Source organism: Leiobunum rupestre, chromosome 2, assembly GCF_980474605.1.
Source record: "Leiobunum rupestre chromosome 2, qqLeiRupe1.1.hap1, whole genome shotgun sequence".
NCBI classification, from domain to species: Eukaryota; Metazoa; Arthropoda; class Arachnida; order Opiliones; family Sclerosomatidae; genus Leiobunum; species Leiobunum rupestre.
The window spans coordinates 61,913,101-61,927,298 of NC_143385.1; the positions used below are offsets into that span (position 1 = coordinate 61,913,101).

At 33.6% G+C, this 14,198-nt stretch overlaps 1 protein-coding gene across 1 annotated transcript in view; it reads left to right on the forward strand.

The window, feature by feature from the left end:
* Window positions 1-13,756, forward strand: part of LOC149958632 (uncharacterized) — a 125,070-nt gene extending 111,314 nt beyond the window's left edge. The window contains exon 7 of the mRNA XM_090165978.1: window positions 13,558-13,756. Coding sequence (XP_090022104.1) covers window positions 13,558-13,672 — 115 coding nt within the window. The 3' untranslated portion in view covers window positions 13,673-13,756. The remainder of the gene's footprint in view (window positions 1-13,557) is intronic.
* Window positions 13,757-14,198: the final 442 nt, after the last annotated feature.

Sequence of the window (14,198 nt, forward strand, 5' to 3'; positions counted from 1 at the left end):
TCTATTATCCTATATTTTAGATATTTTGCTTTTATATTATACTTTGTTTGATAAATTGTGTCCTGTATAATCCTATATCATCAATTTTGAGTCCTGTATAATCCTATATAAACAATAAATTCATAAAAATAATAAATTTTATCCTATAAGAAATTTAAATTTAAGCTGGGCTCGCTGTGTGCTAGGTTGTGAATTTACATGTCGAGCGCAAATACACGAAACTTCATATTTATTTCAAACAGAATCCTCTAACCACAAATTCTAGAATTAGTCTTTTTTCATTTCTCATCAAACTGTAAATTTTAGTAAATTAGTAAAATTCAATTTCCGTAAACTAATTTAATCGCATTTAATTGAATACTACTGTCACAGATTTTTGGGGTCAGCCATTCGTGATGCTTCTAGATTTTGACTATAAATAACTGAAGGTTCTTTCCAGATTTTAATAGTTGATTTTATAAAATAAAAAGTGATCTTGCCCCCAAGGTTAGTAAATTTTAGGCTATAAAAGGTTGCCTCGATGCGCTGTGGTTGCTAAGGGCTAAGGTTGGTAACTTCGTTGCTAACGAACATCGTGATGTCACTGAGATGAGATCCTATTGAAAATCAATGGGATCTCATCTGGGTGACGTCAGCAACAGACGAATTTTGTAGGCAATCCAAAAATTCTTTCAAACCGTTTCTCGATCGAGACCCCGTTGGTCTTGCCCAACTTGTTAACATGTTGCTCTTACGTCACAAGACACAGCTTTATTAGTATATTTTGCGCACGAGCGATTTGCACGCGCGCTAAAGAAACCTATATTCCTCGCGACTGTAGCGCGCGCTCGTAGGCTTGTCAAAGTAAGAGACTGTGACGTAAGAGCAACATTTCAACAAGAAGGCCACGTTAGTTTATAAAAAGAACTATTACACGGATACAATATCGAAACCCTACTCATTTATCGGTTAAACTTTCTAAAATAATTCATATTCAGTTAAATAACTATTTATCAAAAATAGTAAAATAATTACTGTCCATGGTTAAAATGTCTACTTGTTTAAATTTAAATAGAAAAATTACCAATGTTTTTCAATTATTAAAACCTTTTAATATTTAAAAGTGTTTAAAATAATAATATATGGCAAAATGACGACCACATTTTGCCACGAAACAAAAATCTATCTCTTTATCTTCTTTTTTATTGTTCTATTTGTTAATATGTTATTGAAAGTTTGAAATAGTGTTGTTAATTTTCCGGAAGAATAAAATGCGAAAAATTTGAAACATAAATTACTTTTTAAAGGTTTTTCATGTTTTTAACTTTTTATCGATATAAAATGTCTAATATCAGTAAACATACTACAAAACATTAATAGGATAGTGACCAGACTTCCTATATTTCCTATATTTTCCTAAATTTTTAATGCCTTCCTATAATTTCCTTTATTCTTACCTATTTTCCTATATTTTCCTATAATTTCACGGTCTTTTGAACCTTTTGTACGTGTCATCATCTACTGTAAATACTGCCATTTTCGAACAAATTCTTGAAATATACGAGCTTTGTAAATCCACTAAGTGATCCAATAATGCAAGAAAGCAGTGTAAAAATCATTATCTATATTCTAGGTGATTCGAATCACAGTATACCGATATGCAATAATTACCTTATTATTTTTCCCATATTTTTCTTAGCCTATTTAGTTTCCTATAATTCACCTATTTTATATTTAGCCTATTTACTTTCTAATATTTTCCTATAATTTGCCTATTTAGTTTCCTGTATTTTCCTATAATTCGCCTCTAAAATTCCTATTTTTCCTATAAAATTTTCAAAGCTTTTCCCTGGTCACCATGTAAATAGTGTTACATTGTTAATCAGTTTAAACTAGTCTAGAGATTTAGTTTTACTTTTAGATTCGAAAAAATGAGGCGAAAATGCCACTTTATTAAAATTTGCAAACAATATATCAGACTAATCATGGAATGAAAACCTTTTTTATTTTTTTCGGAAAAATACAGAAATTTTTCCGACTTACAACACTAGTTTCAAATAATATTCGCTTAATGTCATTAAATTTATTTAGTTCGTTTAAATTTTGTCCAATTTCCTAAACATAGATATCATATTTATTGGCTCAATATTTTAATTTTAATTGTTTCTTACTCTCTAAAAATATATTTTAGTAAGTTTCTTTTTTAAAATTCGAAAAATATTATAAAAATAAATGGGCTATTATATTGTTAAACTACGTCATCAAAATCGAGCGGCTCCAGAAGAAACGTCGGCTTTACAGAAATCTAAATCCAGTTTCCCCAAAAACCTTCTAATACCCTCGAAATCTCATTATAAATCAAGTTTAGCTGTTCCGTATGTCGGCAAAGTAAATTTAAAATTTCTTATTCCCGTCTTCGGCGATTCCCGAACTTCAGCGTCGCCCTGGTCTGACGCCGGTGTTTCCTCGGCGTACGCGAACGGGCGAATCCAATCCGGAGTGGCGTCGAACGGCTGGCTTAACCCTTCGGGCCCGACAAACGACGTTTCCGTAACTTTTCCAACTGGTCGTGAACTTGTACGGAATCTCCGCCGGGGAACCGCGTTTTTCACTTCATTTTCACCTTGCGCCTTCCGCATTTGCTTGAAGAAAGTGATGGAATTGGAATTGCGTGATGTCGTAGCTGTAGCATGTCGCCGGAAGTTTGGGCCATTTTCAAACGTTTTCGATATCATATTTAAATTTAGGTAGAAACGATCCACCAGTGATGCTTCAAATAGGTGTTTCTATAAATTACGGGAGGTCACGTGTAAATGTTTTTTCTACGTCACTAGCTATATTAATAATTATTAAAAACAAAAGATCTGCTACTTCATGGTTTATTGATTTTAATTAAAATAAACCATGAAGTAGCAGATCTTTTGTTTGTATTAATTATTAATTTAGTCAACCATGGTCATAAAAGAAAATATTTATAATTATAATCACTAGCTATAGTTATTGAAGATAGAAAGCACGCGCTCCAGTCGATCAAGATTTTGGAGTTCGAAGACCACGTGCGAAACGCGCGTGCCGATAAAATTCTAAAAAGCTCACGCTCGTGACGCGGATAAAAACATTTTTATACTTTTAATTTTTTATCGTTTTATTCTATGGAAATACCTATTAACAAGAATGTTAGCAAAGTCTCGCATAAAATTCTCTTGTAGTAAGAATACTTTTAAACTAGAGTTTAGTTGGATCTATTTTGCTAAATGTTACTAGGCGAGGTTTCCTGGTCCCATGAGAGCCGTTATTAGTCTACATTTTCGAGGAGAAACCCGGAGTTTGTTCGAATTGGGCCAGACACGGTGTTCGGGTCCCGTTAATTTGTACTGGCTTCATACGGCTTAATGTTGAAGAACAGGCCTGACAAGAAGGAGGAAGCCAGTACAAATTAACGGGGCCCGAGCACCGTGGCGGGCCCAGGTTAGCAACCCTTCTTCCAAGTTACTCAACTAAAAACGTATGCTATTATCAATAATAATGCCTCTGTTATTGTCTTAACGGGGCCCTGGGCCAGCTCTCAGTGGCCCTACTTTGGTTATAATTCAAACCAACGTAAAATCCAAAATAGTTTGACCGAAAATAAAATTGTCGTCAAATCAGTAAAAGCAGAAAACGGGTAATAGCACGGTGAAACTACAATGGTCCGTACTCGACCGTCTTGTTTCCTCGCAAGTGTCCCTGACCAGAAGAAATGAGTGGGTACTTGTTCTCCAATTATACTTGACTTTGAGACTTAAGACATGAGTCACGCGGTTCGATGCCCTACCTACACTCACTGTCAGTGTATCTAGTCAAAATGGCTTGCCACAGAGAGAGATAGAAAATTGAAAAATAAAAGTTAAATAGAAAGTTTGTGTTACAAGAGTAAATTTTCACAATTTTTACACTTTTTATGAGGGAAAACTACATCCTAAGGAAAATCGAGAGTTTTTTCATGGTTTTAGAAAGTTTTAATTTTATTCGCCAATTATTCAACTAAACGAAAAATGACATTGCCTGTTAGTTAGTTAGGTAGGTAGTTAGTAATCTAAACGTTCTTGCAACAATAACTGCCGTGATTTTAAGCCAATAAGGATTATATTTTTGGTTTTGTGAGGTAACAACGAGTAGTTTAAACTTCAAAGTGTTCTCCGTGAAACTCCGACGCCATTTTGGAAAATGGCGGATAAAAATATCTAAACGTTCTTGTCGCGATAACTGTCGTAATTTTTAACCGATTTGGCTGACATTTTCGGTATTAGATGGTCATACCGAATAATTGGAACTTAGTGTTCTGGATTTATTTCCGACGCCATCTTGGAAAATGGTGGACAAAACCACTAAACGTTCCTGACCCGATAACCGTGGTAATGTTTATACGATTTGGCTGCAATTATCTGCGTTGGTTGGTCGTTTGTAGGTACCTCTATTCACAACTCTATCGCTGAGCAGAGAAAATAATTTTTATATATCAGATTATCGGCATTAACTCTCAGATATCATCAGATCCATTGATATGGGTTTGAATCCAAAGCAGACAGTTTAAACACGAAACTTATTTGAATTAATTTTAAAGCGACAGATAGATCTCAGGTGCCTCACAGTTATTGATTTTAAGAATTCCTCTATTAAATTAATTACGGTTTTAATTTAATTCGCACCCACAAAAGTATATAGGTACTGAACGTATAATTAAACAAAAACTGGTTTAGCTAGCTTAATCTTGCGAGATTAATTCAAGCAGATCAGTTCAGATCTGTTACTTGGATCAGTTCAGATCTGTTACTTAGATCAGATCAGATCTGTTACTTGGATCAGTTCAGGTCGGTTACTTGGAGCCGTACTGATCTGTTACTTGGATCAGTTCAGATCGGTTACTTGGATCAGTTCAGATCTGTTCCTTGGAGCCGTTCGGATCTGTGTTACTTGGATCAGTTCAGATCTGACATATTGTTTTAAAATGTACGATATCAAATGTCTATTAAAAAACAGGACGATTTCGACCTTAATAATGGTTATCTCGACCTTCGAAATGGCGACCTTATATGAGGGCAGATCACTGGGGTGCCTTTCTAATCAAAATTAAAAATTTAATCATGATTTAATCATTTTAATATTTTTACAAATACAACCAAAACTACAGATTTGATTTCAATTGGATTTAATCGTACGAGGGTGTCTACTATTCTGGATATTTTGAATTGAAAATAGAGAAATTATCCCTGGCTTACAGAGTGCGTTTTTCGAGGGGCCCAACATTTGCAAATTTTGCGTACGTGATTCGGAATCTCAAAGTGATTTCAGAAATCGGAAACTGATTTTGAGATTAATCTAAATTCATGATTATTCATTGAAGATTCATCCACATTTATGAGTATTCATTGAAGATTAATCTACATTCATGAGTATTCATTGAAGATTAATCTACATTCAGGATTATTCATTGAAGATTCATCCTCATTCATGAGTATTCATTGAAGATTCATCCACATTCATGAGTATTCATTTAAGATTAATCTACATTCAGGATTATTCATTGAAGATTCATCCTCATTCATGAGTATTCATTGAAGATTCATCCACATTCACGAGTATTCATTGAAGATTAATCTACATTCAGGATTATTCATTGAAGATTAATCTACATTCAGGATTATTCATTGAAGATTCATCCTCATTCATGAGTATTCATTGAAGATTCATCCACATTCACGAGTATTCATTGAAGATTAATCTACATTCAGGATTATTCATTGAAGATTAATCTACATTCAGGATTATTCATTGAAGATTCATCCTCATTCATGAGTATTCATTGAAGATTCATCCACATTCATGAGTATTCATTTAAGATTAATCTACATTCAGGATTATTCATTGAAGATTCATCCTCATTCATGAGTATTCATTGAAGATTCATCCACATTCACGAGTATTCATTGAAGATTAATCTACATTCAGGATTATTCATTGAAGATTAATCTACATTCAGGATTATTCATTGAAGATTAATCTACATTCAGGATTATTCATTGAAGATTAATCTACATTCAGGATTATTCATTGAAGATTCATCCTCATTCATGAGTATTCATTGAAGATTCATCCACATTCATGAATATTCATTGAAGATTAATCCACTTTCATGAGTATTCATTGAAGATTAATCTACATTCAGGATTATTCATTGAAGATTAATCCACATTCATGAGTACTCATTGAACATCAATCTACATTCATGAGTATTCATTGAACATCAATCTACATTCATGAGTATTCATTGAACATCAATCTACATTCATGAGTATTCATTGAACATCAATCTACATTCATGAGTATTCATTGAACATCAATCTACATTCATGAGTATTCATTGAACATCAATCTACATTCATGAGTATTCATTGAACATCAATCTACATTCATGAGTATTCATTGAACATCAATCTACATTCATGAGTATTCTTAATTGATGATTATTATCGAAAATTTTCTGTTCGTACGAATAGCCCCTAAAGGGGTCGGAGTGTGCGATAACCGAGCTCTATACATTCATAAGTTATTTAATTCTAATTAATTAAATTAATATTTAACGCTTGCTCCAGAATATATTACGATCAACTATAAGAAATATTTAAAATAAAATATCTTCCCCATATTGACTAATATCGCTTGTATCATCGCAGAAGGGAGGTTTTTGCGGATGTCGCAGCCAGGGTCCCCCGAATAACATCCTCCGAATCGAGGAAGCCAAATCTCCAGGTGTGGTCACCCAATGGTCCACCCTGTCCCGTGCGCCCCCTGGGGAGTTTTTAGGGCTCGACCAGGCACGTCCATTCATCCGAATATAGCCACTTTCACCCGTCAATGCAACATTGGCGGGGGAAAAGGAAAGTGCCCACTTCATTTCCGCATCGGATGTTTACTTTCCTTCCGACCAGGAACGGAAACATCCCTTTTCTCTCGGATGCTCAACCACAAATAATGCGTCAATAATGCGAGAGGTCCGCTGTGTATTCGACTCAATTGAGGGAACACTCGCAAACGTTTTCTTACGGGATCTTAACCACGATCACAGGGCTTCCAGCGATCCTATAAATCCTATATTTTCCTATCATTTTGAAATGGTCCAATAAAATCATCTCATTCTGAAAAGGTCCTATAAACTCCTATCATTCTGAAATGGTCCTAGAAAATCCTATCATTCTGAAATGGTCCTATAAATTCCTATCATTCTGAAATGGTCCTATAAATTCCTATCATTCTGAAATGGTCCTATAAAATAATCTCATTCTGAAAAGGTCCTATAAAATCCTCGAATTCTGAAAAGGTCCTATTAAATCCTCTCATTCTGAAATGGTCCTATAAAATCATCTCATTCTGAAATGGTCCTATAAAATCATCTCATTCTGAAATGGTCCTATAAACTCCTATCATTCTGAAATGGTCCTATAAATTCCTATCATTCTGAAATGGTCCTATAAAATCCTCTCATTCAAAAATGGTCCTAACAATCCTATCAATCCATTTTCTAGCCTATATTTCCTATATTTTTTAACATATTCAGTTAAAACTCAACCGATCAAACTTTTAAAGATTTACACACCAACATGAAATATCTTCAATTTGCTATTTTTATCGTTTCAAAAATTTAAATAATTTGTTTTTAATATCTCGTACATTTAAAAATACACGCTATAAAACTTGCTTATTTCTATATTTTAACTTAATGAAACTCCTTTAAATTGGAAATTTATTCCTTTAATTATCCCATAACATTATAAAGTAACGTACTAAAATTTCTTCATCAAGAAAATATGGTCTACGAATAAGTATAAATTAGTTGATAGTACAGCTGCTGTTGGGCGGGAAATTCGTAGTCATCGGGATCTGTTTCGATCCGGCGAAGGTAGATGTTTAATTTTTAAGCACTAAATGGATACTTCTGGCGTAAAATATGGGTTATATACTTCTGGTTTGACGTCTAGCTTGCGTACCTCAATAGCGCTTTAAATTCAATATTTAATTATTTCATCGAGCAGTTTAAACAATTTCCAGCTGAACAGGTAAATTGTAATCTCGACCTTCAAAGTGTTTATCACCGAAAAGTATTAAAATAAAAAATAAATAAATAAACCTTATAAAATATTAAAATCTTATAATAAAAAATCAGTACTACTAACAGGGTGACCTTGACCCTCAAAATGACGATATTTTAATTGTGAATTGTGTTACACCTGTTGTAAGTCATTTTTTTTGTATTTCATTAACTACCTCAACTTCAAGGTTCCTAGACTTATTTTGACTAATTTTATGCCTCAACTTCAAATCGTCAAAACAATCTCAAGAACTAGACAGAATAAATGGTCGATTTAAAATATATATTTATTTGGATAGAAATCGAATTTTTAGTTAAATTTATTTATTTTTATTTTATAGATTTTTAAAAAGGCCTGTAAACTAAATTTTAATTAAATGTAATTGATATTTGCCATTTATTTTGCTCTGAATTGAAATTGCTACAAACTGTGTTTTGTGGCCTAAGCAAAACCCAAAAAGAAAATAATTTATGATATTTCTGTAACCAAACTACTTATGTTGAAAACCATGACATATGGTACAATTAGTAAGTGGAAAAAAAGGAGTTTACTGTAGATGAAGTGCAAAGTGTATACACTTATTGGACGCTGTGTCTTGTGCAACAATAAAATTAAATGGAAAACCATAAGGTTAAGAGAGAATTTCATGGAAATTTTGAACTCCACTTAACAATTAGGAGGAACAATCAATTTTGAAAGAATTGCACTTTTATTTTAGAGAAACAATCAAAATTGGAAGAACTGCACTTATATTTTAAAGAAACAAATTTGAAAGCACTGCACTTATATTTAAAAAATCAAATTTGAAAGAACAGCACTTTTATTTTAGAGAAACAATCAAAATTGGAAGAACTGCACTTATATTTTAAAGAAACAAATTTGAAAGCACTGCACTTATATTTTAAAGAAATCAAATTTGAAAGAACTACATTTATATTTTAGAGAAACAATCAAATTTGAAAGAACAGCACTTATATTTTAAAGAAATCAAATTTGAAAGAACTACATTTATATTTTAGAGAAACAATCAAATTTGAAAGAACAGCACTTATATTTTAAAGAAATCAAATTTGAAAGAACTGCACTTATATTTTAGAGAAACAATCAAATTTGAAAGAACTGCACTTATATTTTAAAGAAATCAAATTTGAAAGAACTGCACTTATATTTTAGAGAAACAATCAAATTTGAAAGAACTGCACTTATATTTTAGAGAAACAATCAAATTTGAAAGAACTGCACTTATATTTTAGAGAAACAATCAAATTTGAAAGAACTGCACTTATATTTTAAAGAAATCAAATTTGAAAGAACTGCACTTATATTTTAGAGAAACAATCAAATTTGAAAGAACTGCACTTATATTTTAGAGAAACAATCAAATTTGAAAGAACTGCACTTATATTTTAGAGAAACAATCAAATTTGAAAGAACTGCACTTATATTTTAGAGAAACAATCAAATTTGAAAGAACTGCACTTATATTTTAAAGAAATCAAATTTGAAAGAACTGCACTTATATTTTAGAGAAACAATCAAATTTGAAAGAACTGCACTTATATTTTAGAGAAACAATCAAATTTGAAAGAACTGCACTTATATTTTAGAGAAACAATCAAATTTGAAAGAACTGCACTTATATTTTAGAGAAACAATCAAATTTGAAAGAACTGCACTTATATTTTAAAGAAATCAAATTTGAAAGAACTGCACTTATATTTTAGAGAAACAATCAAATTTGAAAGAACTGCACTTATATTTTAAAGAAATCAAATTTGAAAGAACTGCACTTATATTTTAGAGAAACAATCAAATTTGAAAGAACTGCACTTATATTTTAGAGAAACAATCAAATTTGAAAGAACTGCACTTATATTTTAGAGAAACAATCAAATTTGAAAGAACTGCACTTATATTTTAGAGAAACAATCAAATTTGAAAGAACTGCACTTATATTTTAGAGAAACAATCAAATTTGAAAGAACTGCACTTATATTTTAGAGAAACAATCAAATTTGAAAGAACTGCACTTATATTTTAAAGAAATAATCAAATTTGAAAGTAACAAAAGCCATACCCACGAGCAAGCTACGAAAACATTTGGGAATAATTAAATTTAAATTTCTGTATTTCAAGTTAGTGGAAAATAGAGCTTTCAGACTTTCCGTCTTGTCTAGTCAGTAAAATACCCCAACCATAACCCCAGTTTACGTGTAAATAAATACAGTCAACAGACCATAATTACCATCTACATAATGGCTATGGTACTTCTTTCTCACACTTGGGACATCCGTAAACAAATTTTTTCCACGAAAAACCCCTGCATTTGGTGTATCCAAGCAAGAAGTACAATACATCAAATCCTTACAGCTGCACCTTTGGTCACAAATCAACATTCCCCCCCACAAAAAAACACTAGTCACAAAGTTAACAAACGGTAACCCTTCTCTTTACCTAACACCACAACGCCAGCCTAAACATTCGCAAACCGTACCCGTCTCTAATCCTTCACCCGAAATACCCGGTTTCCCGTTGACCGCGCCATATGTTTTGTCGCTCGTATAAATGGGTTATAGAATCAGCGCAATGGGTTAAGCCTTTGCGTCGTAGACTTATAACAGGAACTTTCCATTTTTTTTCCTCCCCTACGAAATCCCCAGACCACCATCCGCGGCCTGACAGTGGATGCTGAAATGTTTTGAAAGATCATGGGAAAATGCATTTTCGTCTAGGACTGGTAGACTATTATGCTGAGTACCGGCGAAATGCCCCCCCTGGCGGTGACCTCCGCTAACCCCCTTCCCTGGTAGGGTTATTTAGACTCTCTCCACGAAGGGTTATACGCCTTGGACACCCAAACCTTTTTTTTTACTTGTTATCGGTCGAAACCGAAAGTTCAGAGGGTGGGGGGAGGGGTTTCCCGAGCTACCTTATGCCAGGGGTCAAATTTCTATGACCTGTACGGGAATACGTCATAGGGTTGAGGATTTTCGGTTACAAATAATAAATCCAAGAGGTGTTATTTCAGAAATATTACCCGCATATTAAGAAATATTACAATAGTATTTTGTAATTTGTGGCGTTTTAACATATTATTTTTTATAGTTTTTCGTAATATCAAGAGTAAACCAAGTTTGCCGAAGTGTTTATTAAAAGATAAATTTTACCGAGTGGGTTGAGAGGGATTAAAAATTTCCTGAAAATTTAAATATTCTATTGCGTGCTTGCGTCACAGAGGCATAACGCCACACGACCCCGCGAAATAATCACGTGACCGCACATGGGCGTCTTAATGTCATTTCCGACCGAGAAGCGTTACCGTGGCAACGAACTCCAGCAACACCCACGAGCATGCTACAAATAGCTAAAAATGTCCTTTTGAAATAAGAAATAATTGATTCCGAAAGTCAGTGGTTTGGAAATTTACTTTAACCTATCTTGTTTTAGACTAACTTCCCCTACGTCACAACGTCACCCGTTACGTCGTGTTCCCTTTAAGCTTGGGAAAGTGAGAGAGCAGACGACGGAAGTGAGTCTAACACAAGACAGGTTGAGTACCTTTCCAAATCACGGACTTACGGAATTGACCTATTTCTAATATATTCACATATATTCTTAATACCATAAGTCTATAATAATTTCCCACAAGTATGCCTCTTTGGGAAATATTTTACTTGGAGCATGGGCCAAATAATGATAAATCCAGGACATGACTCTGGTACCTTCACACGTACTTAATCGGTCGTCCACCAAAAGTAACAGGCGGCCATTTTAGTAGGTGCGGAAAAGGAGCAAATAAAAAAAAATTGGGAGCAAAATCAAGCAGAAATTTCCGGCTTCCGGAACGCCATCTTGTGTTGACTAAATCGGAATTCGGAAATAAGTGGCGGTTGTTATTCAAAAATCCTGCCATATTGGCCCCTCATTTTTAGATTAATTTTAACTATTCTAGGAAAGTATATGTTTAATATTATATAATTATATATATTATACTAATTATGAACTTAGTACGTATAAAAATAAGTACTTACACTTATAACCATACTAGATATGATAATCGTGAATAAATATTCCGGGATATTTACTACGACGACCACGTGAATTATTTTTGAAAACTGCCCCTAAAAATATGCCCCCAAATGACGTAGGTCCGCGATCGCGCGTTTTTCCCAATAGGGGGCAATAGTGGTCGGGTGTTAGCGCTGTTGGACGGGTTTTTCGCATAGAGTCATGTCCTGGATTTATCATTATTTGGCCCATGCTTGAAGCGACCACATCCCAGCGAGTTGCTGTAAAAGTCAACGTGAGATACCTCAGTGCTTCTATTTTGAATAGCTCTCACAATGTCAGTAAAATCTTTTCACGTGAAAAGAGCTCATTATCAAATATTGATTTTGAAGAATTCAATAGTCTTAGTCGATAGCTACGCCGCAAAATTTTCGTTTTGAAAACGAAAACATTTGAGAGAGTTGGCCGTTTTCGGTCTATCGAAATCTGGCAGCCTTGCTGGCCTGTATCTACCATAGATATAAAAATGTATATAAAGGTCTAGATAAATTTCGGGGCGTCTAAGCCTAACATAAAATACGGAATTGACACCGAGCAGACACCGAGGAAGGCACGTGACCAAGAGCGCGAGCTCTCTTAGCATTTTAGTTCTAAGTGCTTGACCTTTCCGCAGGCCGTAGTCTTTAGACACCATCTGTTGGTGACTTTAAGTATAATTTTTAAGCGGGAGACAATGGCTCTCGCGACGATAGTACGAGCTTTCTTACCGATAGATAGCGCCTTATAAGGATAGCCTGCAGAAATTACGCGTTTCTGCTAGCTGTCACCTCCGTATTCACTCCCTTTGAAATATTTTATCTAGACCTTTATATACGTTTCCTATATCTATGGTATCTCCATACCGAAAATGGCCGACGATTACGCTGCCGAAAATATTTTACTAAACTGATCGGCGGCGTTTTTGATCGTTACTTTGAATTATCGACTAAGACTATAGAGTCCTTACCAAAGTTTCCGTCACCAGTCGAATATTGATGGGAAGAATTAAATTATTAAAATTAATTATGCATTAATCAGTAACATAATTTTAACGAGTAATATTAAACTAGTTTAAGAAAAAAATGTTGATTGAATGTGGTGCATGTTAGATATATTTTACTTTCTTATGAATGTTTCAAACGTACATACCGTGTCGTCAACAAAAATGCAATTTTTCTTCTTACTTAAATTGCTAAAAACTAATTGAAAATCCCTATAATATTTTCTATCAAAAGGCTAAATATTTTCATTAAGGTGAGTTAAAGCTATTAAACTTGAAAAATCAAACTTGGAAAATTTTCCCAAGTAAAAAAGAATGTCATACTTAAAGAAAAAATTATAAACTTATTATACTACTACTCTCGAATATTAACCCCGTTTAATTAATATTTAAATTTAATTTCAGATGCGTCGGAAGCTACGACGAAAGAGGCAACATGAGGTGCTTTTCGGTTCGTTTGGCCACAGCAGCTGAGAAGCAATTCCTAGACAAACTTCTCAACATAGCCCATGAACCGTGAAACGTAATCCCAATAGGCCATCTTTACATATATTTAACCTGTTCAAAAGTTGTTCTCTTATTTCTATAAAACTCATATTACTAACGTCGTAAGTTCATAAATTAATAAACCAAATTGGTGATTTTAAAAGTTTTAAATAGTTATTTTATTAAACTTATTTAGTTTTTGTATTTATGGGTGAAAACCTACGGTTTTCCTACTACGGTATTTCATCAGTTGCTGATGCGCTTTTATACCATTTAAGGCCCTCGGCGCTGTGTGATTTTGGGGCCCATTTAACACCCCCTCAAGACCTAACACTAATTGTTACTATGTTGGGCTTTGCACTATCTTAAAAACTACTACTTCTACTACTACGATGTTTCACGGAATTAAACATGTTTTCCTACTACTATGATTTTTCACGGAATAAAACATGCCATGTTTTCCTACTACTATGATGTTTCACGGAATAAAACATATCATGTTTTCCTACTACTATGATGTTTCACACAATTAAACATGTTTTCCTACTACTATGATGTTT